The sequence below is a fragment of the Podarcis bocagei genome (assembly GCF_964188305.1).
Source record: "Podarcis bocagei genome assembly, chromosome: 3".
NCBI classification, from domain to species: Eukaryota; Metazoa; Chordata; class Lepidosauria; order Squamata; family Lacertidae; genus Podarcis; species Podarcis bocagei.
In genome coordinates, this window is record NC_138127.1 from 70,577,063 (window position 1) to 70,592,155 (window position 15,093).

A 15,093-nucleotide genomic window follows, 5' to 3' on the forward strand; every position below is an offset into this window, starting at 1 on the left:
CTCCCTGTTTTCCTTCCCGCTTCTTCTCTTCCTCCTTCCTTCTCTTTTCTTTCTTTCTGCTTTTTTTTGTTTTGTTTTTCTTCCAGAAAATCAAAGCGAGGAAAGGGGAAGGGTCAAAAGAGAAAGCGCAAGAGAGGCCGGTATAAACCACAAAACTTGTACGTTTGCATCATGTGCTTGTAGACTCTGCCCGTTCCCCATTTCTTCCCATCACCCCTCAAATCAAAACACCTGCTTGCAATACACCTAATTACAACAAAGAGACAATTCCCCACCCACTTCTCCAAATCACTCCTTCGTGGAGAGCTGGGGTGGCCTCACTGGTGGTGGTAGCGTAGCAGCTTTGGCACGTCTGACACAGAGGCATAAAAGGAGGAGCGATTCTTCTTCTTCTTGGGATTACTCTTTCTTTTCCGAAGGCACAACAACATGAAGGGACAGGCAGGCTTATTTGCTTCACTGTTGCTGCACCCTGCAATTCCCCCTGTGTGATTTCCCATCTCCTCGCTTCCCTTAATTTCAGCTTTCCCTTTAAGGCTGTCATTGTTAATGAGGCTGGCAACAAGGGCTTGGTGCTTGCCATTCATGCATGTTTATGTCTGTGTGTGTGATCTGATGGTAACACTAACCAGTGAGGAGCTAGAGGACTCTGGGAAACATATGAGGAGCGCTCTCTCTCTCTCTCTCTCTCTCTCTCTCTCTCTTCTGGATATTGGTGGTTCCTCTTTTACTCTCTCTCTCTTCAATTCACAGAATCCTGCATTGCTAATAATCTGGTGGCAGTTCTGCAGCAGGAAAGGGATTTGAAAAGGAGCTATTTTGATTCAATCCCTAAGGGGAAAATTATTATTATTATTATTATTATTAAGGCCCCCACGCACAAAGCAGCTGAATCTAGGAAACTGTCTCCTCTCCTCTCCACCTTTTGGTATAGCTGTTGCCCCAGTTGACATTAGCAAGACTTTCTTTGTAGGAGGAGCTGCCACTGGGTATTTAACATGTTTTCACTCTTGTTTTGGGGACCTCTGTTAACATGAGGAGGCTCTCGCCATTTTTACCTTGGCCAATTGGACTAATGCAGGATTTGTGAATTGTGCAGCTGCAGAGAGCCGGTTTCTTTCTCTTTAAGCTGTTGCAAGTAAGTGTTGGAACACCTTTGGGACTGTCTGCCAGCCAGCAGTGTTCTGAATGAGCAGTGCTGAGCGAGTGGGGGTTGGGGGCAGGGATTGCTTCAATGTTTAGGGTGTTGCATGTGTAAATTTCTTCCCGCTAAAGCGCTGTAGCTTAGACCTCTTTCCTTTTGCCTTTTTGCAGTCACTGTGAACCTTGCTCAGAAAGGAGAAAGCACTTGTTCAAACAAGATCCCCAGACCTGTAAATGTTCCTGCAAATTCACAGACTCACGTTGCAAGTCGAGGCAGCTTGAGTTAAACGAGCGCACTTGCAGGTTTGTGTCCTGAAGAATGAAAGAGAGAGAAAATACCCACAAACATATGGGCACACACACACACACGCACACACGTGCGTGCAGCTCACACAAACACACAAACACTCTCAAGTTGAGAAAGAGCAAGAGAGAGAAAGTTTGCTTCCTGCTGGCTTCTGTTGCCAATGTTCTATGATCCCTCCTTTCCCCTGCTTGACATGGATAGGGAAAAGGACAGGGCTATTATGAGTCTCATGCCACAAGCTTCCTGTGTTATGGTAGGGCTGGGCTGGAATGACGACAAGACAGGGCGGTGTTAAGATAGAACGTGCTCCTTGGCTAGCAAGATGGCTCATTTCATGCTGCTGGAAACCAGGGGAAAGGGCTCAGTACCTTTGATGCAAGTGCTTGTATAATAGGATATAGGCTATTGGATCATAATAGAAGTCCCCTTCGCTCCAGACACAGGGCTGTAAGGAGAACTGGAGTGTAACTAGACAAGCTCTTTAAAATCTTTATTAAGGCTTGCAGCAGTAGTCCACCTTAGGACTGAGTCCTTCTATCTGTGGTGTAATTGGAAGAGTGACTTGCATGGACTAGAATAGGCAGAGAAGCAATGCCACAAGCCAATGATATGCACCACCTCAAAGTCTGACTGAGTGCATACAAGATGTCATCATCTCTGTATCCACTTTGTAACCACAAATACCACCCAACCCTTCACAAAAATCCCAGAGCTTCCTGCCACCAAGAGGTTTCATACATCCTGTTTTCACGTTTGGAAAATGAGCATTTCTCCCTCGAGAGAAAGGGTCCCCTGCAGCCAAGGCTAGAAGGGCAGGAGTCCATTTAGTTCTCTGAGAATAGCACGTGGTTCTACAGTAGCTTTGTCCATTTGGTGCCCTGCAGATGTTTTGGACTTGCTGGGACTCTGTAGAGTTGCAGCTGTAGTCAGAAACATCTGGAAGACACTAGATTGGTGAAGACTGACCTACAGAATCCGCAGTCAACCATGTGTGCCTGCAGATGTTGAGCTGGATACGTTGGGCTTTTTGATATGATTGGCCAGCAAGCTCCATTCTCTGTTAGTGGAGGAGTTTGAGACACACTGGTCTCTATGCAGGGGAATCTTGCGAGGGGTTGTAACCTGAGTGTGGATGCCTTTTGCTGCAGAAAGAAGGGAGCCAGCTCTTCTTGGGTTACAGTTCACCCTGCAGAAGTAGTCCCTGGAGAGAAACCAGGCATCTTCTTGCCCTTGACCTTTATAGTTTTTCCTCAAACTTTCCAAAGAGCAGCTTTGGAAAACCATCCTTGCTAGAAGCTTAAGGCTCAGAAGGTTTCTCAAAGGAGGAGGAAAAATGCTCTAGGATTTGGAAATTATTCACCCCATGGTTAGGTTCTCCCCTGTGCCAGGGTGAAATGTTGATTTTCAGAGTGTCTTGTCAGTGCATCGGGTGGGAGGAGAGGCTGTATTCGTTGGGGCTGGCAACCTCATATCTGTGTGAGTGTGGAAAGCTGCTTCAGATGAACTTTCATTCCTACTGAGTTATGAAATCTGGACCTTAAAAGGGCACAGCAAATTCATCTTCTTCCTGCTTCTGCCACAAACTGTTGCTGCTGTGTTCAGGCACTAACCACTGTCTCTTGGCAAAGAGTGGAATGACAAACAATATATATTTTTTGTTTCCCTTTTGCCTGCGTGAGACACTCACGGCTTTGTTTGGCTGCACCTCCACATAAAAAAACAAAACAAAAAACAATATAGATTGGGAGGGGATAATTTGTGTATGTGTGAGTTGCGACGTGCAAGGAGGTATGACAGTTTGGAGAGGAAAGTAGTTTTCTGTCATTATTTGGGAGCGGGGATCACATGGAAATGCAGTGGTGTTGTGGTTTCCCCCCCAAAAAATTGCTCTTTAAGACAAATCTCAAGTCACTCACCTCACCTGCTTTGTATGGATTTATGTGGGGGAACAATGGGACTGGCTGATCTTTTAGTAGCTCTGTAGTTCTCCTCTTCCCCTACCACTGCCTTCATCACCTCAGAAAATCCCACACCTGTTACTTCAGTTAACCATAACCTCTTCTCCCCACCCATTCTCTTCAACAGATGTGAAAAACCGAGACGGTGAGCAGCAGAGAAGAAAAGGAGTGGGGGAAGAGAGCCTTGGTTTCTGGAGCCTGATATCTCGCCTGGTCAAAAAACACTAATCCAAATGAACACTAAAATGAAGGATCAGTAGAGCACAGCACTTTTGAGTACGGACGATGGACTCCGGAAGGAACATTCCCCGAGGACCCTCACAAGATTCACCTTTTGGTTTTGAACTGGTTTTCTATAGAGACTTTCCTTCTCATGCTGCTAAATAATAGAGCCAGGGAGACTGGAGTGGTATGTTTTAGGACTCCCGTTTCACATGAATAAAAATATATATGTTTGTAAATATAGATATACATATATATTCTGAGTTTTAAGAAAGAAAAAAAAACATTGCTAACATTATTGGTGTCTTCACTGGATATATTCAACTGCTGTGGACACAAGTGGGCTACTTGGGGCGTAAGAAAGAAACGATGACTGGACTTCAGCCAAAAGCGCTCAGTGTAATCTTCATACTCTTGCTGACTCTGTTAAGCATGCTGCTCCACCAAGCTCAGTTCCCCAGGCCCTGTCTTGTATGGAGAGACATTGGCACCAGAGAGGAGGTGGCAGGGGATTCCAAAGATGGGGCCTTGGAATATTATGGGTCAAAAGGTCAAGGAAGTGACTCTAGCCACTAGGTCTGAGGATTCGGTCAACTTCCCTCTCCCTCCTCTCCAAAACGATCTGCCCCAACTTGTCTTGCAACCTGCCTGTTTTGATGGGACACTGGTGTATGTTGTCGAATTGACTTTGCTGCAGGAACTTTGCCCTGGATCTATGTTCTGGCCTTAACAGTGATTGTCAGTGGCTGGTGCTTGTCAACTTGAGCAGGCGTTGCTGGGATCTACAATCTTGCAACCTCTCTTTGCTACTTAAATCAAGGATATGGGGGCTTGGCAGTACACGGAAGCAAGAATATATAGCCAGGCAGTTGAGCAGTGCTGTCTGTCATCCTTATGCACAGAGCTGCCATTGAAGATGCTTATGGAACATCTCTGGAAAGGGATATTAATCTGAAGTATATATGTACAATAGATTGGGGCGGGGGGTGAGTGTGTGTCTGTGTGGGGAGTATATGCACACAAATATACAGGTTCAAAATTGGAAAGTGGCATTTATAGCCTGCTGGGCAGTATCCGATGAGAGATTACTTCTCGTTTTGTGAATTCATTAATATTCTCAATCTGTTGTAACATGAATGTGCCAAGACATCTTGTGCTATGCTGGAGTTTTGTAACTTTATTTCTTTCCACCATCATGCTGGTGGCGTAATGTTGCCTATCCTACCAATACACGGTCTTGTTTATTTGAAAACGTGCTCCGTTGCAACAGAAACTTATTTAACAAGAGACTTATGAAGCATTCACCACCAAACGTTGGATAATTCATAATGAGTTTATTTGCCTGAAGTAAACTCTCATCTGGACTTTGGGGGTGCCCATCTTAAATTTTCCTTCCCCCTCCCCCAATAACCTTGAGCTATGTGCCATGTAGAATCTTGAATTTTCAGTGTTGAATTGTTCAGAAAACTCTTGTCTAACTTGGCTTGATGTGACAAAGAAAGCCTCAAATTGACCCCATTCATCATGCTTCTGCACTACAAGGTTCGGAACATTCTTATGTGGAACCTGATTAAAGTTGGTAGCACCCTAGAGTGGCTAATATATTCAGGCTCTCTAGATATTGGCAGTATCGTTTAACCCCCTTTAGCACAGCTTTCCCAACTTGGTGCTTTCCAGTGGCTACTGTTGTTTTTACTACAACTAAGTTTTTTGGGGATTACGACTAACTCAGCTAGGTTGGGGAAGGCTGTTGAATTAAAGGTGTGTGTGTGTGTGTGTGTGCGTGTGTGTGTTTGTAAAATCAGGCCCAGTCAACAGCCACTATAAACATGCATTGCCTGCGATGTGCGGGACCATGTGTGCACAACCCTTGGGAAAGTAGAAAAAAACTTTGCAACTCTTAAAACTGGCAAGAGTTCCATTGTAACACTGGTATGGGGACTGCATTACAACACAGAAGCTTGGGCTAGTCACCTAGATATAATGCACAAATTTTGAGTAACGGATGCCTAAGTGCTCTTGTGAGATCAGGCTATAATGCTCAGTGCCTTTGCAAGATAAAACACTATAAACACCAAAGCACACCAAACCACTAGGTATTAAGTAAACATTCTGATCTGGAAAGGAGGTGGCAGCAATGTACTTTAAATATCTGAAGTTTGTTGACTTGCCCAAATGCACCCTGGCCTTAGCCAGCAAATGAGTGCTGATGATAATAGGGCCATATTGATGACTTGGCAAGCGCAACATGGATACAATCCACTGGTAGCCTTTCCTCCCCTCACTCATTAGTTCTAGATGAAATTTACTTGGTGGGTGAGTGGAACTGGTTCTCCTGCACTTGGATTGATCCTGGAAGGGCAGTGCTTCCGTTCCCCCCTCCCCCCCCAGTTGGATTGGACCCAGCACCTGTGACGTTGTGGGCAGCTTCTGCTGCCTTCTAAGCAGGTGCATGTGGTGCAGACTCTTTGTGATTTGAAGCAGCATTGTTGCCTTTGAAAACCTATTCCTATTTAATTTATGTAAAATACGTTGGCGTTCAGTGTGTGTATGTGTGTGCGCGCGCACCTGAGGGATGCTGCATGCATGGACCTGCGGCTGCCTGGCTGCTCAAAAGGTAGTAAGGCCAGCTCTGATTGGCTCGGTGAGTGGGCGGAATGAATCCAAACTTCTTCCCTTGCTGTAGGTTCTGGATTCTCCACCCCACCCCCCCAAAGAGATTCAGCACTTAGCGCTGGCCATCCATTTCACATTGCAGACCTGTTTCCTAATTCAGTGGTGGATGGATGTGAATGCAGAGGTCTAGAACCATGTGCCCATTGTGTGTGTGTGTGTGTGTGTGTGTGTGTGTGTGTGTGTGTGTGGAAGCTTGCTTCCAATTGCCTTCACTGGAGTGGGGTGTACGCCTGGTGCTCAGTTTCAGAAGTTTGGGTTTTTAAAAAATCAAGTTACATTTGGTCTGTGTGAGAATGCTGCCAAATGCCTGTCTGTTTCCAGGCAAGCAAAAAATCAACTTGTTGCAAGTTTGATGATTAACCACTATGAAATTCCCTTCTACCCAATAGCAAGTGTGGTGTATGTGTGAGTGTGGGTGCGTGCGTGTGCGTGCAGGGGTGTGTGTGTGCTTGTGCGTGCACACACACGCACACAGCTGAAATGTATATATTCATGCTGTGCAAGGTGACAAACATTGTTCTATATACTTGTTTAATATCCCTTTTTAAAAATTAGAAATTAAAAATAATAATTTAAACTAGGTATTTTTCAGTATTCTTTGTTAATATTTAATTTTACTATTTATAAGCCGTACCTCTTTTTTTGTACTGTTATGTATAAATTTTTAACTCTTCTGCTCCATCCAATCTCTCCCCAGTTGTTGACAGAGTCAGTAGCATGATCAGTTATTTAATTAATATCTCTTAACACCCTCCCCCTACACATTCCTTTTGAGGCAAGGGTTATACATCTACATATTATATATATATTTGGTTATATGTATGTGTGTGTGTATATATATATATATATGTTTATGTATATGTGTGATTCGGAATAAATAGACACTACGATTTTTATATATGTAACCCGCTCCTGCGCCCCAGAAATATAGAAAAATTTACTATCATTTTATTTATTGGTGCTACTGTTTATCTGTAATGTGGCAAGAAAAGAATACATTTGCCACACTGGCTAATCTCAAGATTCCATATGAAATATTTATTTTTAGACAAAAAAATAACAAATATATCTTTAAAAAAACCACCATCTATGGCTTTTTTTGTAATAAAGAATTTAATTCTCACTTGGTTTATTTTCCCAAACTTCTTTTGCATCTTTTTTTCTGCTGGTGTTTTTGAACTGATTTTGCTAATCGGCTGTGGGGAGGGGGTCACGGGGGGAAGGGCTTGTATAGCTGTGAAAGTGCATTGTGAAAAAAAGCAATGTACAGAATCAACACTCTGGGCATGCCAGGACAATCCATACACTGTAGCCCAGTCAAAGGAAAATCGAGAGTATATGTGAGGTTGGGAGGTAACAAGTAACCAATTAATGGTTAAATGAAAAATGCACTTGAATGGCCAGGATCTCAACTGTCATAGGGGAGAAATAATTGTCTTATGTAGTGACATAAGGCCACAAAACAGCCCTCTTTGATCTATGGGCAGAATACCAGTATGCTTTCAATGCTCCCTACTTGTGTTGTTACGATATCCAAATATTCCTATATACAGTGGTACCTTGGTTTTCGAACGTCTTGGAAGTTGAACGTTTTGGTTTTCAAATGCCGAAAACCTGGAATTAAATGCTTCCGTTTTCGAACGCACCTTGGAAGTCAAATGGCTTTCGTTGAGTCCCCCCCCCCCCCCGTTTTCTCTATTGAATTTGCAGGCGGTCCTTTGCGCCTCGTTTTCGAATGTTTCAGAAATCTTAACGGTCTACTGGGAGTGATTACATTCAAAAACCGAGGTACCACTGTACTAGCAAACAGTTCAGTCAGAAAGTAAGATGTCCACTCAGAAGGCTCTAATGAACACAGAGGTTGCTGGAAGATCTAACAACCTAGCATTTTCATACGACTGCTGTTTATCTGTGCAAGCTAGTTGTGGTGGACATTATTGAAGGCTCTTTCATATGAACCTATGCCACAGATGCCAGTCTTTTGATGGCATTCGCAACTAAGTTTATCAATACCCTAGTGATTTCCTGAAGTACATATCCTCAGCAAGAATGAGTCTGGGCTTTCAGAAAATACAATTTCATCACATGCTTGGGTTAACTGCAGGTGAGATGATTCTGTGGGGCCGTCTGATGGGTGTTCCAGCTGGTTCAGGGCTCCATTTTTATTAAAACATGGACACCATGCCTTTCTTTCAGAGATCTTTAAAAATGGCTCACAACACATAATGGGAAAATAAAAATGTCACAGCTGCAACTGAAATTAACATGAAGTTGGAGTGGTTCCCCTATGAGGAAAGGTCATGATGTTTTGGGTGTCTAGAGAAAAAAGTGAGGTAAAATTGTGGCCAGAGGACTTCATGTTGGATTTTAAACTGGTTTTCCCACTTTGGGCAGGGCTTCAAAGTCTCCAACAACCAGCTGGTTGTCAGGCACTTGGCACTTTGGAAGCTGGACAAGCCCCACTCTTTTGGTCACACACCTGTATGACATCAGTTGCAGGTTGGGGGGCTATGGTTTGCTCAAAATGGCCTCATGGCCCGATTATGGAAGCCTGTCAGGTCAAGACTGGGCCATCTTTTGAGGTCTCTTGCCTGTGAAATGTTGAAGGCAACCTTGGAACACAAAGCATAAATGAATTTCAACATAATTTAAGATAAATGCTACAACCATGGGGAATAATGTCCCTAGGAGAAATGTGATTATGTTGAATGAAAGTGCAGAAGCAGAAACAACCAGTGAACTACTAGTGTCAGTTGGCAATTTCATTATTTTTGGGTTTAAGACTGGGAAATTAAAAAAAAAAAGTGGACTGGGTGATGCAATATTATATTCATTAACATGAAGTCATCTTCAAAAAGAGGAACTTTTTTGGCATTTGCCTTCCTGAAAATGACAACTGTTTCGTTGGAAAGAAGCAAGTCATTTGAGTGTTGCCTGCAGCTAAGTATACAGTGGTACCTCAGTTTACCGTACATACGCTTCAGGTTACAGACTCCGCTAACCCAGAAATAGTGCTTCAGGTTAAGAACTTTGCTTCAGGATGAGAACAGAAGTCGTGCTCCAGCGGTGTGGCAGCAGCAGGAGGCCCCATTAGCTAAAGTGGTGCTTCAGGTTAAGAACAGTTTCAGGTTAAGAATGGACCTCCGCAACAAATTAAATACTTAACCCGAGGTACCGCTGTAAGTTCCTTTGGAAGTTGCAACTTCCCTCATGGACTTGATGCTGACTGGCAACTTGTGAATGCAAGGGGGTTTAGCTTTGGAGCTATTTGTGGATGTCTATCAGTGAATTGTCACATGTTATATTGGTCATGATACATTGGTTCCAGGTCATTTACCAGAGAGCCTATTTCCCACAGTTTCCAATAAACATTACCATAATTTTGAGACTCGTCCATGAAACATTAGCTCAGATGGAAAACAAATTATTGAGCCATATTTTTTTGTGGGGGGGGGGGAAATCAAAGTTACAGATGAATTATTGAGGTTGCAAAACTTTTACTTTGGTCACATTTTTTAAAAAACAAAACCCACAATAAAAAAAAACATTTAAACTACTTGTAGCATATTGATTGGTTGAATTTATTTATATGCTGCTTTTCCACAATGAGCTTTGCCCAAAGCAGCTCACACCAAACATTTAAAAACATCAAAACATTGAAAATACAAACATACAAAAATACAGAACATGTTAGTAAATTCAAATGACAAAAATCAACAATTCAACAAATGCAGAATAAATCAGCATTACCAAAACAAAGAAAAAACCCATGCCAAATCAATGTCTAAGTACATAAATACAAAGCAAAACAAGAGTTAGCCAACAATAGGGCATATTTCATTATTATTTTTGTAGGGAAGATTAAACCAGTTAACAAACAGTTTAATGTTAATTGGAGTTAAATAATGATAGCTAAAACATAAAATATTATTTAAAGAAGCTTACAAATGCTACATTGGTCACCAAAGAATTATCTGTACTTGAGAATACAGACTGAGAGTCCCTTTCAATCTGTGGGACCCTGCTCCTAAGAAGACATCTATGAAGATGACACTGTTAAACTTGTAAATTTGACATTTTCTATTAAAAGTCAAGTGGTCTTGGAACTTGAAAACCCTTCATGATCCTCCAACAGCTGAAGCATGGTCAATACAAGAAAAGAAAAGAAATCCTTGCCTTTTTGTCAGTTTCAAGACCAATTGATTTATTACACACTTTTACTGGATATGTATTTAGTAATACTGCCTCCTAGGCCAAGAACTTTCTGTTAATTTGTTACATAACGTTACACAATATGCATTGCAACCAGGGGCGCCGACTTATAAAAAATATTGGGGGGGCCCATACCGGGGTCCTGCCGCTGGTTCGCTCGGGTAGCCGGGAGAACGCAGTTCGAGGTGGCGGTGTTGGGGAGAGACCCTCGCTCAGGGCGCCACAAGACTTGGCGGCCGGCGGCCTATCTGGCGGGTTTTGGAGCATATTTCGGCGGAGCGTTTGGGGAGGAGGGGGCTTGTTGCCGGATTCTTCAGCTGGGCCGGAGATCCGCTGCTGCGGGTCCCTGGGCCGAGTTGTGAGCACGGCCTGCTGAAGGGAGATCCAGCCGATTGCGCGACGGGGACGGCCGAGGCTCTCCGGCTAGGGCGCGCGGCTGGCTGGCTGGCTGGTGAGGGAGCAGGTGGGGAGGAGGCGGGGGTCCTCACTCTCTTAGGAAACGCACCCGCGCGCCCGATTGCCACGAAGTCCGAAGGGTGCGTGTGTGGAATTAAAAAGCAAAAACGAGATACGGGCAGGGCAGGCAAAGAGTTTTCCGCAAGAGGATGGAGGGCAGGTTGAAGAGAAAATCACTCAAGATGAGACAGTCAAATCAGCCATGATAAAATGGGCTCAGGATATTGGGTATAACATCATGTTTGAGGACTGGGAAAGGTTATGGACCACCGGAATGAAATTCACGGCATGTAATGCCTTGAAGGAAAATATTATGAAAATGATTTATAGGTGGTACATGACCCCAGTCAAGCTTGCAAAAATATATCACCTGTCTGATAATAAATGTTGGAAATGTAAGGAGGCTGAAGGGACATTCTTTCACCTCTGGTGGACTTGTCCAAAAGTGAAGGCATTCTGGGAAATGATCTATAATGAGTTAAAAAAGGTATTTAAGTATACCTTTCCCAAGAAACCAGAGGCCTTCCTCTTGGGCATTGTTGGCCAGAAAGTGTTAAAGAAGGATAGAACTTTCTTTATGTATGCAACTACAGCAGCAAGAATATATAAAAGGATGTCACATAGAGGAGGGAGAAAGGTTGTTTTCTGCTGCTCCAGAGAAGTGGACACGGAGCAATGGATCCAAACTACAAGAAAGAAGATTCCACCTAAACATTAGGAAGAACTTCCTGACAGTAAGAGCTGTTCGACAGTGGCATTTGCTGCCAAGGAGTGTGGTGGAGTCTCCTCCTTTGGAGGTCTTTAAGCAGAGGCTTGACAACCATATGTCAGGAGTGCTCTGATGGTGTTTCCTGCTTGGCAGGGGGTTGGACTCGATGACCCTTGTGGTCTCTTCCAACTCTATGATTCTATGATTCTATGAATACTTATCGCAAAATATTGGAAGTCACAAGATTTGCCCACACTGGAAGAGTGGCAGACGCAAATGATGGACTACATGGAACTGGCTGAAATGACTGGCAGAATCCGAGATTTGGGAGAAGAAACAACGGAAGAGGACTGGAAAAAATTTAAGGACTATTTACAAAAACAATATAAGTTGTATGAATGTTAAAAATTTGCACGATTCGGAAACTATAGCTTCAGCAATTAGATTTGGGAAACAGGAAATTATATTTTAAGTAAGAAAAGGTCAAAATCTAAGGTAATACTATGTTTAATTTAAGATATAAGTAACTGATGAAAAGTATGTTAAATTTAGAGGTATAGTATTTGAAAAGTACAAAATAAGGTACGAAACAAGGTAATAATTTGCTGATATCTTTATTATAAAGAATGCAGGGTAAGGGAGATGCGAGGAAGTCCAGTTAGTTATATAAAAAATGTGTTGAATGGTTGGTTTTCTTTTCTTCTTTTTCTTGTTCTTTTACTTTTTTCTTCAGTGTATGTTTCTAACTTTGTATTTGAAAACTTAATAAAATATTTATAAAAAAAAAAAGAGAGAAAATCCTTTCGCTTTTCTGGGGCGCAGGGAAGTCTCAGAGCCGGAGGTTGGGGAAGGGACCCCCTTTGCTCTGCCCTCTTCTCCCGTCTTAGATTCGCATGGGGGTCCCCGCCCGAGCTTGCCTGGCCACCGGGCCACACAAGGGCCGCGCTCTACGCGGCGCACCTTGCTAGCCGCGCAGCTGTCCTCCGCGGCTGCGGAGCGGCCCTGCGCCGGTGCCCAGCCCCTCTGGGTGCCCGCTGCGCTGCCAATGACAAGCGGGCGACGTCGCGGGCGGGGAAGGCGTCGCTTTCTTTCCCGATCCTTCATCCTCCCAGTCTTCCAGCCCTTTTTTGGGTTGGAAGCTCGTCTCGTTCGCCCTTCTCCTTTCTTCACCCTGCGCGCAATTTTCCTCCCTCGTCTCCCTCCTCATTTCTCCTTCCTTCCTGACTGACTGACTGACTGACGGGCTTGGGCTCGGGCTCAGGCTCGGGCTCGGGCTCCGGGTCGGGCTCAGGCTCAGGCTCGGGCTCGGGCAGCCACAGCGTCGGCGGTGTTGGCGATCGGCGGCGCGGGGGGATGGCCCTCCCGGGGGAGCCGGCGCTGCTCAATGGGGTTGCCAAGGAGACAGGCCGGCCGCCCCCCTCCCCCGGCCCGGCGCCCCCCGCCGCGCCGGTGCCCTATAAAAGCCGCGGACGCGCCAAGCGTCAACAGGCAGAGCCAGCGCGGCGGCGGCGCTCTGCTGGAGGGGCGCTCGAGATTATTGGGGGGGCTGAGCCCCCCCAAACGAATTATTGAGGGGGCTCGGGCCCCCTCAAGCCCCATGGAGTCGGCGCCTATGATTGCAACACAATGGCAAACCACAATGCAACTGTCAAATACCACTTTCACTAATACATAGAAAAGTTGCTTTAAAAAGGTTGAATTAGCTTCTGAAGAACGATAATATGCACTAAAGAGAGAAGAAGACCAACGGATGCAACTTTTAGGAGTGTGCTTGTTTCTTGTTTTAGTTTTTGTGCCCTGAACTCACATATTAAGGGAAAGTCATGTGGAACATTGAAAGACAAGTGGACTGCACTGAATCAAGAACAGAAAGCACACTGGGTATTTTAAGTGTGGGGTACAAAGAACCCAGCTCAAATTAAGGCCTTTTTACAGTGTGATCCTAAGCATGTTCACTGAGAAACAAGTCCCACTGATTTCAGGGGGGTTCACCCCCAAGTAAACATGCCTGAGACTGCAGCCTCATGGTGTAACCCTATATATGTCTTCTCAGATGTAAGACCCATTGAGTCCCTCGTTGTCCATTATTCACAGGTTAGTGGGTTGATTTAATCAAGAGATAGAAAGTTATGAGCTTAACTCATTCGTTGAAATTGAAAAAATTGACCTCCACCCTGCAAAGCATCCTACAGGAAAGATAGGGCAGGTATATAAAGGCCACCAAGGGCAAATATAATGTCAGGAAAAGAAAAGAAAATGTCTTCTTCATCCCCATACAATCTCAACCTGGTGGTAGCAGAATAAATGATGCAAGGAGGGAGCTGCAGCCCAAGATGGGAAAAGAGGTGGTAAGGGAACATCTAACTACTTTAAATGAATTTCAATCTCTAAGGAATGGTGATGGTGCTAAAGGAGCTTGTGGAAGTAATCTCAGAGCCTCTGTTTAAAATCTTTGAGAATTATTGGAGAACAGGTGAGGTCCCCGCAGACTGGAGGTGGGCAAATGTTGTCCCTATCTTCAAAAAGGCGGCAGTGGGGTGGGAGAGAAGACCCACGTAACTACTCACTGGTGAGCTTGACACTGATATCAGGAAAGATCATTAAATAGTCTGTATGTCAGCAGTTTGAAGAAGATGCTGTGATTACTAAGACCCAATGTGGGTTTCTCAAAAACAAGTCATGCCATACAAGCTTGCTGGATCAGGGGAATGCTGTCTACATAGTGTATCTTGATTTCAGTAAGACTTTTATAATAATAATAATAATAATAATAATAATAATAATAATAATAATAATAATAATTAATAATAATAAATTTATTATTTATACCCCGCCCATCTGGCTGGGTTTCCCCAGCCACTCTGGGCGGCTTCCAACTGAATATTAAAAACAGTACAGCATCAAACATTAAAAACTTCCCTAAAGAGGGCTGCCTTCAGATGACTTTTAAAAGTAAAATAGTTGTTTATTGCTTTGACATCTGGTGGGAGGGCATTCCACAGGGCAGGCGCCACTACCGAGAAGGCCCTCTGCCTGGTTCCCTGTAACCTTACTTCTCGCAATGAGGGAACCGCCAGAAGTCCCTCGGTGCTGGATCTCAGCGTCCGGGCTGAACGATGGGGGTGGAGACGCTCCTTCAGGTATACTGGACCGAGGCCATTTAGGGCTTTAAAGGTCAGCACCAACACTTTGAATTGTGCTCGGAAACGTACTGGATAAAGTCCCCCATGATATTCTTGTGGAGAAACTTGTAAAGTGTGGACTGGATGAGGTAATTGTTAGGTGGATTTGTAGCTGGTTGACCGACTGAACCCAAAGAGTGCTCACTAATTATTGCTCATCATCCTGGAAAAAAGTGACAAGTGGGGTGCCGCAGGGTTCTGTCCTGGGTCCGTTGTTGGTCAACATCT

At 44.2% G+C, this 15,093-nt stretch overlaps 1 protein-coding gene across 5 annotated transcripts in view; it reads left to right on the forward strand.

The window, feature by feature from the left end:
* The window catches only part of VEGFA (vascular endothelial growth factor A), a 30,060-nt gene extending 23,174 nt beyond the window's left edge, over positions 1-6,886 (forward strand). The window contains exons 6-8 of one of the 5 annotated variants that reach the window (XM_081187255.1): positions 87-136; positions 1,315-1,446; positions 3,536-6,886. In XM_081187255.1, coding sequence (XP_081043381.1) covers positions 87-136; positions 1,315-1,430 — 166 coding nt within the window. In that variant the 3' untranslated portion in view covers positions 1,431-1,446; positions 3,536-6,886. Of the gene's footprint in view, positions 1-86; positions 159-1,314; positions 1,447-3,535 lie in introns of all 5 variants that reach the window. The other 4 variants (XM_081187253.1, XM_081187254.1, XM_081187257.1 and 1 more) reach the window with 4 other exon arrangements.
* Positions 6,887-15,093: the final 8,207 nt, after the last annotated feature.